Raw genomic sequence first — 21,163 nt, 5'->3', positions numbered from 1 at the left:
ACCCCTATGACCAACCTACGTACCATGGGTGACCGAGCCTTCTGCTCGTCTGCCCGCCAACTATGGAATTAACTTAAGACCTACTTATAACAAAGCATTTTTTAGCTACACTGGTTTTACCTCGTGGCTTTATGCCCTCGTGTTTTAAATGTTTTGTTTCTGTTTCTTAGATCTTTTATAGTGGTGTGATGTTTTTTATGCAAATGCATATTGTAGCACTCTGAGATTTACACCAATGTAAAGTGCATTATAAATAAAATACATTATTTGAATGAATAGGCTACTGAGAACTACCACAAGACATGCCTTACCGATGCACATCTTGAAGACCCCTGATTACAGTGCACATGTCAACACAATACTCAAGTAAATAAAGTATGCACATCCACAGTTTAAAATGCTAGATGCTGGGCAGAAGCGAACATCAAAAAGGAATAGAGTCCGCACACTGGATCAAGCTCCAAAGGTATTGTTTATTACCTCTACCTGACAAAGACCTACCTATTTGAAAGGTTGAAACATTATACTCAGTCTAATAAAGTCATATGTAGCTATGCAGATTTTCTTCTTCTTTGCTTTGTTTATTACCACCAAGGTGACGTTGAAGTGGGCATCTCCATATTTGGACTAAATGTGATGTCACATTGATGACATAATGCCATTGCAATCTCACATTAATTGAGCTTGAATCATACCTCAGTACAGAGGTGCATGCCCAAGAGACTGCATTTCACTTAAATGTCCATGGTGGGACGAACGCGTCAGTGCTCGAGGTATCATGGAGCAGACCACGGGTGACAGTTGGAGTTGGTTTCCCGCCTTAGCGTTCGGCGTTACCTGCCTGAAATGTCTCTTCATTAACGCATATCACTCTACAGACTTTGAGGTTCACAGAAACTGGCTCGCCATCACACATAGCCTCCCGCTGTCCAGGTGGTACCACGAGGACACGTCGGAGTGGACCCTGGACTACCCTCCGCTGTTTGCGTGGTTCGAGTGCGCATTGTCCCAGCTGGCTCAGTATGTCGACAGTGACATGCTGTCGGTGGACAGCCTGGAGTACTGCAGTCCGGCCGCCCTCCTGTTCCACAGGCTGTCTGTCGTCTGCAGCGACCTCCTCTTCATCTACGCCGTCAGGGAGTGTTGCAGGAGCGTCAAGGAGGAGCCCGTCTCTGAGGAGATCCTGTCCAGACCCCCCTTCATCCTGGCCGTTCTGCTGCTGTGGAACGCCGGTCTCCTGGTGCTAGATCACCTTCATTTTCAGTATAACGGGTTCTTATTCGGATTTCTCCTGCTGTCGCTGGACAGACATTCACAGTCACGTCACCTGGAGGGGGCGCTGTTGTTTGCCGCGCTGTTAAACCTCAAACACGTCTACCTGTACGTGAGCCCCGCTTACGGGATCTACCTGCTACGGTGTTACTGTTTCACCGACGACGCGGGCGGCGGCGTCCGGTGGAAGAGTTTCAGGCCTCTCCGTCTCATTGCCTTGGCGGCGATCGTCCTCTCCGTCACCGCCCTGTCCTTTGGCCCCTTCATAGCCATGGGCCAGATGCCCCAGGTGCTGTCCAGGCTGTTCCCCTTTAAGAGAGGCCTGTGCCACGTATACTGGGCCCCGAACTTCTGGGCCCTTTACAACACGCTGGATAAGGTTCTGGTCAGTGTCGGCACACGTCTGAAGCTCCTAGATGCAACCGGCCTTCCTAAGGCATCCATGACTGGTGGACTGGCGCAGGAGTCTCGTCACTCCGTTCTGCCCTCCGTCTCTCCCTCCGTCACACTCGTCTGCACGCTTCTGTCCATCCTGCCGGTCGTGCTGAGGACCTGGTTGAAGCCAGGCGTCGTCGGCGGGAGGGACTTTGTGCGTTGTTTGGTCGTCTGCGCCTTGGGGTCCTTCATGTTCGGTTGGCACGTGCACGAAAAGGCCATCCTCATCGCTGTGCTGCCACTAAGCATCCTTGCGGTAGAGAGCAGAGAGGATGCTGGGATATTCTTGCTGTTGGCGACTACAGGGAACTATTCGCTGTCACCGCTCATTTTTACCAAAGCGGAGCTGCCGATCAAAGTGCTGCTGATGTCGATGTTCACTGTGTACTCTGTCGCTGCTCTGACACACCTGTACTCAGACCAGGGGCCGGTGCTCAGCTCCATGGAATATGTGTACCTGTTGGGTCTGTTTGCTGTGGAGATCCTGCGTGAGTTTGTCTATCCCTTGACACCGTGGCGGCAGACACTGCCATTTCTCCCCCTATTGGTGACATCCGTATACTGCAGCCTTGGAGTCACTTATAGCTTTGTAAGACTTTACCTCCGGTACTTCCTACCAGTACCGCGGGAAGTAGGGGTGCTGCAGGTGCGGCCGCCCCCCTCCCCGCCCCCCTCCCCCCAGGTTAAAAAAAGAAAACGGACGGACGGAAGGACGGACCCACACACACGGTCAAGTGTAGGAGCTGCTGGCACCACTCAAAAAAAAAAGAAAACTGGGTTGGGTAATAAAAGAAAATAGGCCTATTTTAGAAATAAATATTCTTAAACTACACCTTTTTTGTTTTATTATTCATCATCACGAATCAGCGTCTGCCTACGGACAGGTCGGTCACCTGTCCGCTGTTTCCTGTTTAGTGTTTACTTTACGAGCGGGGCGCACTCACAAGCTCCTGTCGCTTGTCAGTTTGTTTAGTTTACACCATGGCTCAAAAACGAATTTCTGATTTCTTTGGTGGCGGGCCCAAATCAAAAAAGAATACAGAAGCAACTACTACCATTGATGAGTCTGTGACTGTCGAGTTGTTGTTATCGGAGGGGGAGGAAGAGGAGAACGTTGAGTTTGTACAGCCTCTGGGAGATCAAAACGTAAACAACTGTATGAATCTCTCTTTGATGTAGATGAAGGGGTAACCAACATCTTAGGCCTGTGTCCAACCCGGTGGTGCGTGCGCACAATGGCAATCGCGTCTGCTCCTCATACAGCACTCTGGTAGCCACACTTTACACACTTAGGGCCCCTACACACTGCCCGACATTTGAAATGGTTGGCGAGTGAACAGATTGTTAAGCATTTCACATTGCACGAGTTTCTCTCTTGAAATCGGGCTAAATACATTGTTGTGATTCTCGCACGATTGATTGGTCGGCGACAGGGGTTCACTGATTGCAAGATATTTCACCACGATGTGATCCCGACCCAATACATACATTTGTTTTTATTCCAAACGTCTCACGAAAACGTGAAAGGCTCCTGTGATATATGCGCAAGACCGAGACAGGACGCTAATGATTGACATTAAATAATTCTCAATTTCTCTGTATTTCTCTCTCTCTCTCCCTCTCTGAAACAAACGTTTCAAAAGTCAACCAGGGTGCAATTCAGATCAGAAGCAATGTTGCCGTGTCCGCTTATTATAAGCGAGTTGCTTGTAAAAAATATTGGTGGTTGCGTTTCTTTTTAGCTTATTTCCAAAGTGTAGTTGCTTATTTGGCTTTATTTGTTAATGTTGTTTTTTTTCTTTGAAAATAGCTGCGACGCGTTGTGAGCTTGTAGATCGGCTATTTTATTTGTATATAGGTTTAAAGTGCTCATGCAGCCAGTCGCTTTAGTTGGGCTTGTTTTCATAGTCCTGGTTGCTTATTTCTCTTGCAAAACCTGTCAATATTGTTCAGAGATACATACGTGCGACACACACACACACACACACACACACACACACACTCACACTCACACTCACACACACACACACACACACACACACACACAGAGCTCTCTCTCTCTGTCTGCAAGCCCTATTCCTCTCTAATAATAAACAGCCCCATCGTTGAGCAGGCTCGCTCACTCTATCAATCTGTTTTATCATGTTTAACTAATACAGAACTGGACTGCCTGGACGGTAATATTGCGGTTCTATGCGGTAGGACTAGCCACGGTGCGTGGCTGTAATGTGCTCTCATTGGTTGTAGCGTGCACTAGATCGGGGCCGATAGCCCTAAATATCCTACAAGTTTGAAATTTAAAAGTTGTCGGGAACCCCTTGCCGACCGTACTTTATCGGGGTGTTTCTTCTTGGAGTACCTTACACTGCGCGATCAACACCTCGCCGAGGAACGCCCGATCTTAACTGAGATCGGTGGTTTTGTCGGCGAACACCAAAAAGTATCCCGAGAGTGAAATCGGTCAAATATCGTACAGTGTAGGGGTCTTTAAGGATGACAACAGTGTCAGAGGGGAAACGAGAGCAAAGATCAAGGGCCTGCACGAACAGGCATTGAAAGCAAAAACGTTCTTTGGGCTTCTGTGCTGTGACGCATTGTTCAGGCCCTGTGAGGCAGTCGCCAAAAGCTTACAGAGCTCAAAGGCAAGTGCACTTGGGGCATTTGAATGCGCAAATGCCCTGAGAGAAAGGGTAGCAGCACTGAGAGATGACAACGTTTTGGACAATATAACTGCCAAGGTGAAAACATGTGCTTCCAAACTCGGCCTGAAGATGCCCACAGACACGCCAAGAGTGAGCAGAACCCCATCCCGCTTTCGTCACACAGGGGAACCCGAAATGGTGGCTGTTGAATCGGGAGGCATGCGTTAATCCGACAGACCTTTTCTCCGACTATGTGGCATCCGCGTGCGGTTAGGGTTAGGGTGCGGGTTTGGTTCGGGTTTACTGTTTAATGTCGGAGCACTGCGCTGTCGGAGGAATGCGCTGTCGGACTAACGTATTGCACCCGTTGAATCAGCAGAACTCAAGTGGAGACGCGAGTTTTATGAAGCTGTAGATTTGGTGCACTCAGAATTGGAGAGGAGATTTGACCAGGACAGCATGCGTATAGCAGCAAGTAGAGAGAGGACCGTTATCAACGCAGCAAAGGGCACAGTTGAATTTGACGCACAGGCCCTTCACCTGCCCAAGCATGAGCAGCTGGACACAGACCGCCTGCTCTCAAAATGTTGGGAGACATAATTAAGGACTCCCCATGCGCTACAGTGGGTTCATGTCTCACCAAACTTCAGCCACAAACCAGAAAAATGTTCAGAGATGTCGAAAACCTCATGAAGTTGTATCTCAGTCTGCCAATATCTGTTGCATCCTCAGATAGATCATTCTCTACCCTTCGGCGCCTGAAAACATGGACGTGCAGTACAATGACCCAGAAAAGACTGACACATCTGGCCCTTGTGCATGTTCACAGTGACATTCTGGACATCTTGGACATACATGCCCTGATGAGGGAATTTATCTCCATCACCCAAGAGCGCAAGAGCACATTTGGAAAAGTTCAAGCCAAGATAATTAATAACATTTATTGTATTGTGTACTGATGATGGGCCACATGTGCCAACCGCTTCTGTTAATGTTATAGGCATAGCCTACTGTATTCTATTGTGTTCTAAAGGCTGGGCCGCTGTGCCAACTGCTGCTGCAAATTTAATATACCTTCTGTATTAATAATTATACTGTATTGTGTTTCAGCGCCTTGCCATACTGTGTGTGTAGCCTATGCCTATTTGTTCTGATGGGTTTCTGTGCCATAGCCTGCTGGCGTGGCCACTGTGTGTCGTGTTCTGGCGGCCAGTGATTGCCTGACGGGCTGCTGCCGCTGTGCCACAGTAATTAATATGTTTTGATAATCGGCGCTTTGCCATACTGTGTGCAGCCTAGGCCTATTTATTCTGATGGGGTTCTGTGCCATAGCCTGCTGGCGTGGCATGGCCTCTGTGTGTGCGCCAATGTTAAGTTTAGGCTATTTGATATGCTACATTGCACGACGATTCTGCAATTATGTCAAAAACAGATTTATGGTAATAAAAATGCTGGAAATGGAAGCGAGCACACAGATGTAAATCCCGCCCACTACATTTGATTGGGTAAAGCGCTGCCTGCTTCCTGATCTGAAGGCACGCCCACTTGTAGGCACACGCACACACGTTCTGAACGGGGCTCCTGACAGATTCAGTAGCGCAGCTCTGAATCTGTTCTTGAGAGATTAGGTTGAAAGTGGTTCACGTTTGGGTCAAAAAAGGTCAAAGGGCAGATCAGTTAAAGGCAAGATAAAAAGGTGATATTCAGACTCATCTGGGGGAACTGTTATGTCATGACAGTTGTAAAGAGGTAGTGAAGGTACAGCATGCAGTCTTTCTAGTTGACATACAGTCTTGAAATTATCCTATTGTCTCAACTCTCTCCATATTTATACTTCACTCATGCTGTACTTCACTCATGCTGGTGTGGTGGGAACACAAATACAGGACAGCAAGGCAGGTAGTGTTCAGAACCCATGATTGGGTGTTTAACCCATTAAGACCTGAAGCCGATTCTACAAATGTCTTCTAAATCCCAACAGTATTTTTTCATGTCAAGGACCCCCAAAATTATATGTATTTGGCCGCCGACCCCCATCTCAAAATATGTCGCCGCGGGCCCTAGCGAGACCTGACAGGTTTAATTTGCAACCAGTATGACGCTTGCAACCAGCTAGTGTGACGTCGTCTGTTAAGGGGTCTATTTATGTTGTGTAAGAAGATGTAAGAAAACATAGGCCTACGTCATTTGTATAATGTTCATATGTGGCTGGAGGAGTTACCAAGGTGTTTAGCTAACCATTTCTTTATGACAAAAGAAGTAGGCCTACTGTATCACCGTTTATGGTGCCTGAAAACTGAAAAGCGACCAAACTTGTAGTGTACTAGCATTCAATGTCTATTTATTTATTTGGTGAACGTCATTTTCTCTGTCCCCTTATTCGGCCACCAGGGGTCGTTCTTTTTCAATTATAACTGGACAGTTCGTTCAGGACTGGAAAGCGAATGACATCTTTGGATGTCAATAGACCCCTTAACAGACGACGTCACACTGGTTGCAAGCGTCATACTGCGCAAACGTCAAACCCATTCTGTCGGGTCTCACTAGGGCGCGCATCACTAGCCAACACACAATTAGGGGGTTGGGGTGTGCTGAAACCAGCGCACCCGAAACAACAGGTTGAGCATTGATTGCATGAAACAATCACCTGTGCATCCAGTCTCAATGTTGGTAAACAAATAAGTGGTCTATAAGCTTCTGTTCAAGCTGAAAAGAAACGCTGCTAATGTCTGCAGATGTCTTAATATTAACATTGAGCCTTTATGAGTGATTGTTACCATTGTAAAGATCTTTGGATACTCCTTTGGGATTACAGTGGTATATATCACGTCTCCTCATCCATTCTTTGCATCCTGACCAATGCACCATCTTGGTTATTGCATATGTTTGAAAGAACTAGCATCCAGCCTACTCCCTATTTAACAACACTGGTATGACTTTTAAATGCTAAATGTGAACAAAAATGGTAAACGTTTAGAAAAATCTCTAGCTGTTTAAATAGAGAAAAAAAGTAATCATATGGTCCTAACAAACTTCCCTCAAAATGCTTGTTGAAGAACGTATGAGAAAATACACCTACCTTGACAAACTTGAGTGAAGCTGGCGGCGCCGATGATACCTGTTCATGCAAGACAACTTCACAGCCAACATCAATATGCTTTCACTTTTTTTCACATTTGACAAAACTTGGCAAGAAAGCATGACCAGGTTGATTGTCAAAATGATCACCATGGACGTCAATGGCATCTGACAACAGTCAAGTCATCAAGAGACACCTGATTCGGATGCTATCAATGCATAGAATGGGAGATTATCACGTTCTATCAGACCATTGAATGGGCGAAGTAGGCGACCTACCGTCTACCCCGCGATTTATCAGACCATTCAGTGGGCGTAATCAGGAGCTACTGACCTACCGACGGAGATGACTTAAATACTTTAGTTTCGGTTTTGGTTTTGGTTGTTTCGGTTTCGGACCATGACGGAGGCGCGCAGTCTCAGGCGAGGTGGAGCCCCGCGACGGGCCACCGAAGGAGCTAAGGCGACTGAGTTGCCGTCCGGAGCGGTGCGACCCTCGCCTGTGCCTACTCAGCGCCGTTCGAGTTATGTACCGATATGGACAGAATCGTAAATATTGTTGTGGGGACTGCTCCGCCTCCGTCGGTAGGTCAGTAGCTCCTGATTACGCCCAATGAATGGTCTGACAAATCGCGGGGTAGACGGTAGCTCGCCTACTTCGCCCATTCAATGGTCTGATAAAACGTGATAATCTCCCATTCAATGCATTGATAGAACGCTTGGACATTTTCAGGTCTACTGATTGTTGGACATCAGTCTACAACACCCAGGCTGTGTCTGAAATCATTCCCTCACTCTCTACCCCCAATATAATTTGAACTCATCAGCCAAAACAAAACAAAAAACGCACACACACATTTTGGACACGATACTCGTGTAGCCGTTAATTTAGTCGTTCCTGTTGTGCATGTAAAACATGCAGATAAGCATTTTCTTTCAGCGCAATCTATGATGGCATAAAGCAGCGTTTTGAATCGGTTGTACTTGTACCTAACTTTCCTCGATGCATTGTGAGATAAGATGAGTCCTCTATAGGGTATAATAATTGCCATTACACATTCAGACAAAACAACAAATTGGAGTAAAGGGAGTGACCATGCCTTTTAAAAAAACATTTAAGAAGGCTCTATACTTGGTCTGCGTTGCCCAGTTACTCATTATGTGTAGGCCACTCAGCCCAACATCACATGAATACATATTGCTTTATTTACCTCTAGGCTTTTCCACATTTGAAGGCTTCTGATTAAGACAACGGCTTATGAACAGATGGGTCTCATTTCTAACATCTGTCACTCTGAAAATCAATATTTGTACATGATTACGTGATCAGCCTTTGTCAAGTGTAGATCCCACATTATGTCTTGAGCGAGAACCCCCATATGGCTTGGCAATTAGATTAGTGTGTGTGTGTGTGTGTGTGTGTGTGTGTGTGTGTGTGTGTGCCGCATACGTACAGTACGTGTTTACATCTGTGTCTGATTCTGCATTGTGTACACAATTCTTCTAAAAAAATAGCCAAAGAAATCTTAAAATGACACAGATGCGTTCTCGGTCTGAAAGGGTTAATTTTGTCTTTTTTTTCTTTTTTATTGCGCTTTTTTTTTCTCTCTAAGCACCTTAACGTCTATAAGTATATCATGCACAGTATACATACATTGCTGCTACTCAGGCACCTTAGTTTGTTTCTTTATCTCAGGTACTTTGTAAATATGTAGATAACTTGTTTGGCCTTCTATTGTTCTCTTGTTGTCTCCGCCAGGCCGAAAGGCATGGCGAGAGAGTATGTTTTGCACCCTGTCCGTCCGTCCGTGTGTGTGTCCTTCTGTCTGTGAACAGCTAATCTCCGGCACCGTTGGCCCGGTTGCTGCGAAACTGGGCACACACACTCCCTGGATGCCAATTCAGAACCTCTGCCCCAAATCTTTCAGATTGGCCTGTTATAGCGCCACCAGGAGGCTGATTTGTGTAAAACACATTTTTTTATACTACTCCTACAGATTTTGTCCAAACATCACACAAATCGATACACAGTATCTCTATAGTCATATGATCAACACGGATCTGTCCGATTTCCCATATTCCATCCTGATTGGCTAAGGTTGGCTTCCAAAGTTTGCAGGATTGGTCTGTTTTGAACAAAATGCCTCAAATCATGCACGCAGCTTTCAATTTCCATGAAATTTCACACGTACATTCCCACTATGCCGAGGAAGAAATGCCACCTCCCCTCTTCTTCTTCTTCTCTCTCCCCACTCTTCTTTCTATGGAACTAACGTTGTCTGTCTGTCTGTCTGTCTGTCTGTCTGTCTGTCTGTCGGTGGTCTGTCTGTCTTGTTAGGCTCTATGCATCTGCATGTGTGTATCTGCATTTGTATGCGAGCAAATGTGTGTGTGTGTGTGTGTGTGTGTGTGTGTGTGTGTGTGTGTGTGTGTGTGTGTGTGTGTGTGTGTGTGTGTGTGTGTGTGTGTGTGTGTGTGTGCGCGCGCGCGCGCAAATACATCTGTGTGTCAATTAGTAGCAGGGATCTCAGCTGGTGGTTGGATCACCAAGGTGTTGATGGACAGATAGAACAGTTCCTAAAAATACATCAAACCCGACACCTCTATAATAACGGACACAACCCTGACACAAATTATGTGGATGTTTCACCGTCTTTTACTCAAGTACAGTACAGTACATTCACTAGACAGGTGCGCTAGAAGTTAATTAGACCTATCAGTTTACCAGACACTGGATAATTATCATTATTATCACTTTGGACCGACTCTCTGAAACAAACTGACTGATGACCTGACCTCTGAAACAACTGTGATCTTTTGCGTGCGCACACATGTGTGGCTGTGTACGTGTGCGATTGATATTTTCCTTAAATCATGCACCATATGTTGATAATCTGTTATCACATCTGCTGCTATTCAACTGCCTCATCCCACTGATATGTTTAACCACACACCTTGTGTTCGTAAATATCACACACCTTATGTATAGGCCTACATTTCACACATACCCACATTGATATTTGACCTGTTACATTTGTTTTTCTTTCTCTAATCCTTTCAACCTGTTTACACCTGTAAACCTGTGATGTCACAAGGAAGGAAGGAGGGAGGGAGGGAAGGAGTTTCCTCATTTTATAGCAGGATAGTTGGACAAATTCCAGATAATGCATAAAAAGGAAAAAAGCATGACATAAGGACAGAGGAAAATAAATAGGCTACTGCATTTGAGGAGGTTGTTTTTTTTGCCTCCTTCCAAAAGCTAAATTATTAACTTTTAACTTATTAGCTTATTAACACATTGACTGCCATTGACGGCTATAGAAGTCATTTCAAATCCAACGCTTGACTGCCATTGACTTCCATAGATTCATCATTTGGTGTTTTCAGTGATTACGATAGAGGGCGCTCTTCCGCAACCTGTGACTGATCCTGGGACTCCCGGAGAAGAATACATCCGGAAATCAAACTATCTAAACAAATACATTTATCTCTGATTTATTTTCCCAAATTGCGTTTTTGGTGAAAACAAGCTATCTTCAACTGCCGATAACTAAAGAACAGAAGATCGCGGTTAAATCTTTTTTCCCGGATGATAGAACAGACCCTGGTCCTCTCCCCCAGAAATCTGTTGTTTTAATCTTCTTTGAAAAAACAAACATTAGGAAACTTTTTTTTTTAATTATCCCACGATTTTGTAACCCCATTTTGTACACCCAGTGCCAATTGTCTATGTAATCCTAGGCACTACCTTCCCTCTGCCAACCTAGGGAGCCCAGGGCCGAGCTCATGCCTCCTTCAATGCATGAGAGCCAACTGACCTTCTTGTCACCTGACAGGGGGGAGTTTCCCTGGTTAGACGTAGCGCGTGGAAGGAACACGTTATTCCAACCAGTTCCCTTCCCCTCCATCAGGCGCAGTATAGTGACCAGGATTACTGCATGTTTTTGTGAGGGTACCTATATAGAACACAGGGAGAACACGCAAACTCCACACAGAGAGACCCTTTCACCAACCCCACCTAGGGTATGGGCGCGATGACGTGGAGGATAGGACACGCCCCCAGTGCCCACAGCGTGTCCTGCGGGAATCGAACCCAGGACCTTCTAGCTGTGAGGCGACAGTGCTACCGACTGCACCACCGTACCCCAAAAAACATTTCTGTGGGTCTCGGAAGATTAGTAAAAACGCTGGTGGTGGCGGATGAATGAATTCCTACCAGTCAATGTGAAGGAATGCTGTGAAGGAATGCTCTCACACACACACACACACACACACACACACACACACACACACACACACACACACACACACACACACACACACACACACACACACAATCATTTGAAATAATTAATTTATCCCTATTAGTTACACCAGAAAATATTGAGTATAAATGATATGTTAATATATGTTAATGTTAATATATGTTAATTATATTATGCAAATTGTACATAACATAAATGTACATGAATAAAAATAGCACAGAATGTTTGAAAGGCTTAAAATGATTAGTAGCCTATATTATTATGATTTTCATTCCATTATAATTTTGTCCAATCAGAATATAGCTGGCTGTTTGCGTTTTCAAATTTTGCATTTTCAAATTTTATATAAACTCTATATAAAATATTCCTTTTCATTTCAACACTTTCTTCAAAAAGACGCCTCAATTTGACGAGCTTTTAAGCTTGTGAATGTGTCCTTTTCGACAAGCAACATTGACTGTTGCAGGCTACCGAGTTATGAATGATGTTATTTTTTATAAATTATGAATGAAAGTAGGCCTATCATAATTAGCTGTAGGCTACATGTACAGTATATCTTGAGTTATTGGACTTCAGTTCAGATGTCGTGAAACAGCTGAACTTTGATTAGTATCGGAGACATTAAAGGTTTCATGACGTTCAGTTTTACCACACATTAAAAGTCTTTGTCATGGTCCTTCAAACGTGTATAAAAAAACAAAAAAATCCACTCCATTGATCCATGGCAGGTGTTTTTCTCTCACATTTCTAAAGCCTTTTCAACTGCAATGAAAAAATAAATGTTTGCCTGCGGGTGTCGCTGTAGAGGGATTTGCCCCCCCCCCCCCCCCCCCCCCCAAAGGAAAGGATAGGGGAGGGGAGGGGCGAGGAGGAGAGTGGGCGGGATTAATGGCCTGTGACTTCACTGCCCAAGGGCCAAGCTCAGATTACTTTTCAGCCTAATTATTCAGAAAACCCCAGACCACAGAAAATCCACTGAATGTTCAAAGTTCAGATTTTTTGGGTGTAATTGAGGTCATAAGAACATAACAAATTAAAACATAACAAATTAAAAAAGTGAAAATGAATGTCACAAACCTTTGAGAAATGTAACTTTTACTATTCCAATAATAAAAGTTCATGCTGGTTTTTTGCTTATGTTATTATTGACCTTTTTATGTCAGAGATACATTGACAACCCATGTGTCAAAGGCCCACATAGGACCTCCTTGTTGATATGCAAATCACCATGTAAGTATTTGATTTGTTGGAAGGTGTGAGTGCTCTCTCTCTCTCTCTCTCTCTCTCTCTCTCTCTCTCTATGTCACGGTCTGCCCCCCCACAGACCGTGTCTCCTCTTCGGCCACTCCCTCTTTCCATTCCTTCTCTCAGTCCTGGTTACACACCTGTCCCCACTCCCTCATCAGCCCAGCAGTGCCATGCCCATTACAAGCCTGTGATCACTTCTCCAATCAACCTGCTCCCTATAAAACTGGACTCATTGCACACAGTCATTGTCAGCGCATACTTTGATGTTCATGTGATCTGCTGTGGAGTTTTCTTGTTCTTTGTTTTTGTGCTCCAGAAGAGTTTTCACCTTTGGACTTCCTGATTAGTGCTTGCAACTCCCTTCCATGAGTTTTCTGGTTAGTTGTTTTGTGCTTCAGAGAAGTTAACATTTTCAGACTTGCTGTTACTGTTTACAACTCCCAGCCCTGAGTTTTCTGGTTAGTTGTTTGTGCTTCAGAGAAGTTAGCATTTTCAGCCTTGCTGTTTACAGCATTCAACTACTGCTTTGGTTGTTGACTTTTGCTTAATAAATCTTCTAATTTGAAACTATTCTGCTTGTGGCTCTGCATTTGGGTTCAGTCATTCTGCAAACCGTGACACTCTATCTCTAGTGGTATACATGTGTGTACATACACTCCATGTATCTAAGTGATACATTGTAATTGAATGCAGTTAAACATGGCTCTTTTATTGCTTCAGTCATCAAACCAACTTTTAGCTTTTTAATGGGTCCTATGTTGGTAAAGCCTGATAAAAGTATCAAACTCCCAAAATCCACCAGAATACTAGAAATGACATCTACTGTGTTTTTAAAAATCCTAGGGACCCCTGGGACGTGGTCACCCCCCCCCCCCCCCCCCCCCCTCATACCCCCATCAGGGACCCCACTTTCTGAACCACTGCTTGTTAAAACGGCTGCTGAGTTTTTTTGGCACAGGTTGGATGTGTTTTTTTTAACACTAGGGGGCGCTGTGCCTGTTATTTTGTGTGTATTGGTGTGTTGTATTGATTAGTGTATTATGGTAACTAGCCATGTGTTGTAGTGATTACTGATTAGCGTGTGTATTATTGTTAAACAGCGGTGAAGTGATCATTGATTTATGTAAGTTAACAATTATTAATTAAAGTTCTACTTGTGCAGAGGATGGAGAGCACCTGGTCTCATTAACACCATTATGTCAATGGGTTACGTTTGTTAAACTATGACGAGAAGTGAGACGTCTTCTGAGATCTAATACCTCTTTCAGCTGCTTCAGGCCATCTTAAAACAACCTGCCTTTAAACACTTCAACCCAGCATCCAGGCAGAGGCTCTGAGCCACTAGGCTACTGCTACATAGACAGAAAAAAGCTGCCCATGCTACAGATGCCACTCAGGTCCGTTTCACAAAGACTAGAGGGGTTTAAGTGCCTATGTTGTGCATGTGCAAGTCTAGCTCTGGTCTAGCCCTAATGGCTGTGATATTACATACATTTCATGTATTCCAAATACACAGGGGGTCCTATCCCCACCCGGGTATAGCAGATTGATCGCGGCGGGGTTTAAATAGGCTCTATGCACAGCAGCTATATTGGACAGAAATTGGGCCCCTTCCTTGCTTCCTTCACATGTGTTACCAATGACACTAATGAAGGCTCTGTTCCATTTAGTGTAGCACAGTGGTTCTCAAACTTTTTAATTTCAAGGACCCCCATAACTCTGAGTGTACAAATGTAACCAAATGGACCCGGGAGGGTCCATTTGGTTCCATTTGTACACTCTCAGAGTTACACCCTCTCAAGGAACCATGAGGGTCCCTGGACCACACTTTGAGACCCACTAGTATTTCTAGTGAGCCAACATGCACAATATCAGCACCCTGACTCTGTTTGACCAGAATGGAACAGAGCCTTCATTAGTATCATTGGTAACACCTGTGAAGAAAGTCAGAAGAGTCCCAATTTTATCTCCAAAATGGCTGCTGTGCATAGAGCCTATTGGTCGTGCTGCGTGTGTACTCACCCAATAATGAACTGCTGCGACTTGGAGTCAGATATTGTCCTCTAGTTTCATATCCATTTGAAAGTTCTGGTACTCGCAAACTTTTTTCTTTTATACCAGATGAGGGCTGGGGGTGTGAGTGGTAGAGGGTGAGAGTGCGTAAGGCAGTGTTTCTGTTTGTATTACTGCTATCTTGTATGTGTGTCTATAGGACCTCCTAAAAAAATAAATGCTCAAGGTGCTGTCCTTTCATTGACCTCTGAACAAAACTCAGAACCTCCTAGACGAGCACAAACTCCTATCTGAAAACGATCAGCTTATTGACATTTTTTTTCCTTTGCTTTTTTTTCTCTTTTCTCCATGACATTCTCCTGTGGCTCAGCCACCAGCCTCAAAAATCGATTCATCTCACTGAGTTTGGTGTGCAGTCAAAACATTCCGTCTCACAATACTTTGGGCTGAAAATAGATTGAGTGTACAGCAAAATATTAATCTTGATGAAATTTGCTATCCACTTCCTACTTTTATATGATTTTAAAACATCCAAGTTAAGTGTCATTAACACAATGTTTGGGTGTTTAAAAAAAAAAAATCTTTGATGCTGTTTTAAGAAGTTCTATGAATACAGTTAGTTATTATGTGTGTGCATGTGTGTGTGTGTGTGTGTGTGTGTGTGTGTATATATAAATATATATATATATATATATATCTCTATCTCTATCTCTCTATCTCTTTCAGATACTCAAGGCTTATGGAGGATGGAGATGTAAAGTAGTGGTGATAAGCTAGCCAGATGTATGGAGGATGGAGATGGCTGGAGACGCGCCACTGGAGGGCTTGTCCGAGGATGAACGAGAGATTGGGAGGGCTCTATCTCACTGTCCATGGGTCCTAAAGTTTGACCCTGCATCACTTACACAACTGATGAAGTCAAGTAGAAGACGGATCAAGGTAGGAACCTTGTTTTTTTCTTCTTTATTATTATTATTTTTTTTTTATAGCTGCTGCTTCTTGTGTTGTGCGCTGTGTGTAGGCTACTAATAATGAGATTCAGGCTGTTGCTCTATAGGCTCTATGCACAGCAGCCATATTATCACTTCCTATACAGGTGTTACTAATGATACTAATGAAGGCTCTGTTCCATTTAGTGTAGCACAGTGGTTTCCACGACCCCCATAACTCTGAGAGTGTACAAATGGAACCAAATGGACCCTTACAGGTCCATTTGGTTCCATTTGTACACTCTCAGAGTTACACACCTGTAAGGGGCCATTTGGAAGCCCATGAGGGTCCCTGGACCCCAACTGTAGACCCACTGGTGTATCAGAGGGGAGGCATGCGTTAATCCGACAGACCTTTTCTCCGACTATGTGGCATCCGCGTGCGGTTAGGGTTAGGGTGCGGGTTTGGTTCGGGTTTACTGTTTAATGTCGGAGCACTGCGCTGTCGGAGGAATGCGCTGTCGGACTAACGTATTGCACCCGTATCAGAGTGTTTCCAGTGGGTCAACATGCACAATATCAGCACACTGACTCTGTTTGACCAGAATGGAACAGAGCCTTCATTAGTATCATTGGTAACACCTGTGAATGTCTTCATAATATGGTTGCTGTGAATAAAGCCTATTGCTGTCATTTTGGGACCCAATGACTGAATGAACTATGTTCAGTGAGCGTTTCTGGATCTGGAACTGAAGGTTCATGTGAATCCACAGTGTTGTGTTGTGGTTGTTGCTGAATGTATCGAGTTGTGACATGGTGCAGTATATGTGTATGTGGCTCTGGGTCTCTTTAATCATGTGTGAGATTTTAAGTTCAAGCTAGAGATTTGGGGCTTTGACATAACAGCCGTCAATTGCAAATGTTAATTTGGAATTGAACGCTGACGTGAATCTACATCATGTCTGTTGTGTTGTGGCTGATTTTGAAGGGAGTGAGTTGTGACAGGGTATCAAAATGCAAATACACTCATTTCATTCATTAACCCATTAAGACCAGAGGCTTGTTTTCTAAATCCTAACATTTTTTTGAAAAAAATCTAAAAAAAATCTTTTCCTATTGCGAAATAACTCAAAAAAGAAAGAAAGATATAGAAATACAGTAGCAGATCTACAAGCCCATAAAGCATCAACTGTTGAATGTGAGCTTGTAGATCTGCTATTTTTGCTATTTTTTTTTAAAATGTGTTTGATAATTGTACACACTTTTGACAATAGTGGCTTGCCCAACATAGGGAAGCTGGCACGATAATCTTATGAATTAAATTTGAATTCTTCTCTCTCTCTGTGTCCGGTGCGTGTGTACGCATACACGGCTTACATGGATGTGTGGACAATAGTATGGTGGAAGGTTATACACATGGCTCTCTCCTTGTGTCATTCTGTCACTAGTTGTAGCCCTACACTGAATGTTGATGAAATGTGTCCATTGTTCTGAATATGAGTGCAAAAATCTGGACACTTGATGTAGTTACTTCAGTTCATCTCTCTCTGTCTCTGTCTCTGTCTCTGTCTCTCTCTCTCTCTCTCTCTCTCTCTCTCTCTGAGTGCATCAGTGTAGGAGCTGGGTGGAAGCGACAGACGTAGCAATCTTTATAAACTTGACCAGTGAGACCTTCTGCTTCACAACAATGTCTGTGGAGCTAAGAGATTTGCTGGAAAATATATTCTTTATGTTTTTTGTGTTGTTATTTCAGAAATAAACAAACACTAGAACTTTGGAGCAACTTTTGGAGCATGATCCAGTGTGCAGACTTTATTGGCAGAAATTCAACACCGCTTTCTGAACTCCTCAGGCGCCGTGTTCATTTTCTTCTTGAAAATAACTAATATAGAGTTAGACTGAATGGGATGACGAAGGCAAGGTGACCTGTTTGGCAGAGTGGAGATCATGCTGGGATTGATCCAGCAAAAGGGAGAAGAAATGAGACAAAGACGTACATACTCTCTAGTGGCAATGCACTTACAGCATACAAACTGCCATTCATACTGTTATGTAAGATTCATACTTAAAATTCTTTGTTACAAAGCAATCTGTCTCCCCCAACTGTCTTCCCTGCGGCTAAAATATAAGACAATAGCAGATCTACAAGTTCATAAAGCGTCATGTGTTGAATGTGAGCTTGTAGATCTTCTATTTTCGTACTGTTATGTATGATTCAGACTTAAAATTCTTTGTTACAAAGCAATCTTTCTCCCCCAACTGTCTTCCCTGCGGCTAAAAGTGAATGCAAAAGACACAAGAGCCAGAAATGTACTTTAGTGGTCAAATGCATGCAGGTAATGTAGAGTAATGGTAATGCATCTCTCAACATGGCATTGCAAACACTACCAAAACAGAACAACTCAGGTGAGGGAAGCTTTCCCGCATCCAGCATAATACTACATAATATATACATACAAAATAGGATATGTATATTAACACTTAAAGGAGAATTTTGGACTAAGGTTTTCTTACCTTTTTTATGACGTTATGATATCTTAGGATGAATGGTACTGTAGAAAAATGTCATATCTCCATCCCGGGTTTTTTTTTTTTTGGTGAGATCTGACATTCATAGTGACAGAACACTGTAAAAAAAAACAGAAGTCTAGATGAGATCGAAATCTCGAGATTTCAATCTCTTCTAGCGAGACTTATGTTTTGTTTTTTTTGGTTGCATAGTGTTCTGTCACTATGAAAGTCAGATCTCACCAATTTTCTTTTCTTCTAAAAAGCTATTAAAATACGCGATCTAGCGCAAGGCCTATTTGCGCACGTTTTAAGCTGTGGCGGACCCGGGATGGAGTTATGAAAATTTTCTACTACACACACACACACACACACACACACACACACACACACACACACACACACACACTGGTTCCCACTTTACTTGGAAGAGGCTGGCCTCTGTAAGTGGTCCTTACAGAGGTCAGGTGGTGATTAGTCGGTCTGCGGTCTGCTCAAGCTCCCGACACTCGAATGCTGCGCCCATCATTCCCGGGTTGGTAGATCTTCTTCTTCAACACCGTCTTTAAGATGTTCAAGTGGGCCCTGTTGATCCAGAAACGATTAGGAACGACTGCAGTAAAGAATGGAGGAAATACAACCCAGTAACATCTTGTAAAATACAATCGGTCTCATTCTGTACTCGGCTCCAGGGTTTCTGCCCTCCGTGCTTTGCAGTGGCAAGCTGAAGCAGTGGTGTAAAGTAACTAAGTACATTTACTCTAAAGTACTGTACTGTAGGTATTTGTACTTTACTTGAGTATTTCCAAGTTTCAATACTTTTACTTGTACATCTCAGAGGCAAATATTGTACTTTTACTCCACTACAATTATTTGAAAACTTTAGTTAATAGTTACTTTGTATGTTTTGATTATTATTACAAAACATTTACCACTTCAGCCCTACTGTATATACATTTCGGCCATTTGAAAATAGCCGATCTACAAGCTCACGATGCGTCGCATCGCGACGCATTGTGAGCTTGTAGATCGGCTATTTTCAAAATATTTGTATACATTTGAACACTTGAAATGGGACATTCTGCATAATGAGTACTTTGGTACTTTAAGTATATTTTGATGCATATACTTTTGTACTTTTACCCAAGTACATTTTTAACTCCGGACTTTAACTTGTAACAGAGTATTTCTACATTGCAGTATTGATACTTTTACTTAAGTAAAAAATGGGAGTACTTTTTCCACCACTGCGCTGAAGCAAGGCTTTTAGCCAGGGGCTTAAACCCTTCTCACTTGGCCTCCTCCGAACATCCACAGCCAAGGTTGTAATCTGTGCTACTAATACATAACGGAACATAAAACAAAACGCAAACATTTTATGTGTTGCATCAAGAGAAGGACAACTTTATGGTGAGCAGTTCAGTAGAGCAGCTTGGCTGATTTACAAGCAGACAATTACCTGTGTGGTCAAAGGAAAATAAGTTGTCATATGGCTTTATGTGGGCAATATATACTGATGTCCACAATGGGTTTGGAAAATTGACGGCGGCTGTTGGCCTGCTTCCAGTACCCGGTTGACAGTGGGCTAATGCAGTATGATCCATGCAAAATGGTAGGCGTTTAAAAGCAAATACTTAACACATGTTTAACTCAGTTTTCATCACACATATTTTCGAGTCAGCATTTGTAGCTCAGTTTCTTCAGGGAAGGTTTGCTACAGTATGTACAGTATATATCTCTGTTGTCCGGCAGAAACCAGCTAACTCCAAAATGTTCAAAAAGTGGATTTAGGAGGTTTTGTTCATCATTGATAAGAACAGCTAAATGGACCTCAAAGCTCACAATGAGGTTGGAGGTCAAAAGGGGTGGAGCCTGGAGTTAGCAAAACCAGCTAACTCCACCCCCCTTTGGTGGACTTAGCTGGTTTAGCGGAACGTTTGAGGATCCAATGGAGTTAGCTGGTTTTGTCAGAAGCACTTTTTAATACTTTTCATTGGTTCAATATTTTGCACTGATTTATGGGGGGGGGGGATGCAAAAGCGAAAAAATTGAGTTCAAAAAGCCAAAATCCACCACTGGTGATAGGTTGTGGTTAAATTGATGGTCACTGAATGGCTGTGTTCAAGATCAGTGGCAGATGAGGGCCCCAGATTACTGGCAGTATGTGGAAAAGTTCTGCTGTTCCTAATAAAGGAAAACATCCTGCTCTGATCCCTCGAAAGTGTTATCCGTTTCTTCTGTCGGGGACACAGCAGACATGACAGCTTATTGCTCATATGAAAGCAGCAACCAACATAGCACCAATGCATCTTTCAGATACAGCACTCTATAAATGTACTCATGCATGTTGAATATGTTGCCGTTGTCCTTGTCTACTTGTTTTTGAGGGTCAGGGTCTGCCTGAGCCCGTGTGTGCGTGCGTGCGTGCGTGCGTGCGTGCGTGCGTGCGTGCGTGCGTGCGTGCGTGCGTGTGTGTGTGTGTGTGTGTGTGTGTGTGTGTTTCCACTGAACTAATTATTTATATTGTGGTGTTAGTGCATCTTCACTGCTGCAATGAATACTAAATAGAGTTGAGGTTAAGGCATCGATTAAGACATCAGAATAGTTGAGATCTCCAGCTGTTACTTGTTTAAGGTGTGTGTGTGTGTGTGTGTGTGTGTGTGTGTGTGTGTGTGTGTGGGGGGGGGGGAGAGAGAGAGAGAGAGAGAGAAAAAGCGTGGGAGCGTGCGTGCGTGTCTGTACATCTGTGAAGCTGTGTCATGTATATTTTGTG

General features: G+C 43.7%; 1 protein-coding gene across 1 annotated transcript; it reads left to right on the top strand.

Moving 5' to 3' along the window:
- Positions 1–778: 778 nt before the first annotated feature.
- Positions 779–17,336, top strand: LOC311062824 (dolichyl pyrophosphate Glc1Man9GlcNAc2 alpha-1,3-glucosyltransferase-like; the record flags this gene model as incomplete). Its single annotated transcript, XM_084082043.1, has 3 exons — positions 779–2,389; positions 5,522–5,596; positions 17,331–17,336. 3 exons carry the CDS (start codon positions 779–781, stop codon positions 17,334–17,336), a joined length of 1,692 nt encoding a protein of 563 aa, XP_083938169.1.
- Between the last annotated feature and the right edge of the window lie 3,827 nt (positions 17,337–21,163).

The sequence above is a fragment of the Gymnoscopelus microlampas genome, assembly GCF_963454915.1.
Source record: "Gymnoscopelus microlampas genome assembly, chromosome: 16".
Lineage (NCBI taxonomy): Eukaryota > Metazoa > Chordata > Actinopteri > Myctophiformes > Myctophidae > Gymnoscopelus > Gymnoscopelus microlampas.
This window is presented reverse-complemented; position numbering and strand designations above follow the sequence as displayed.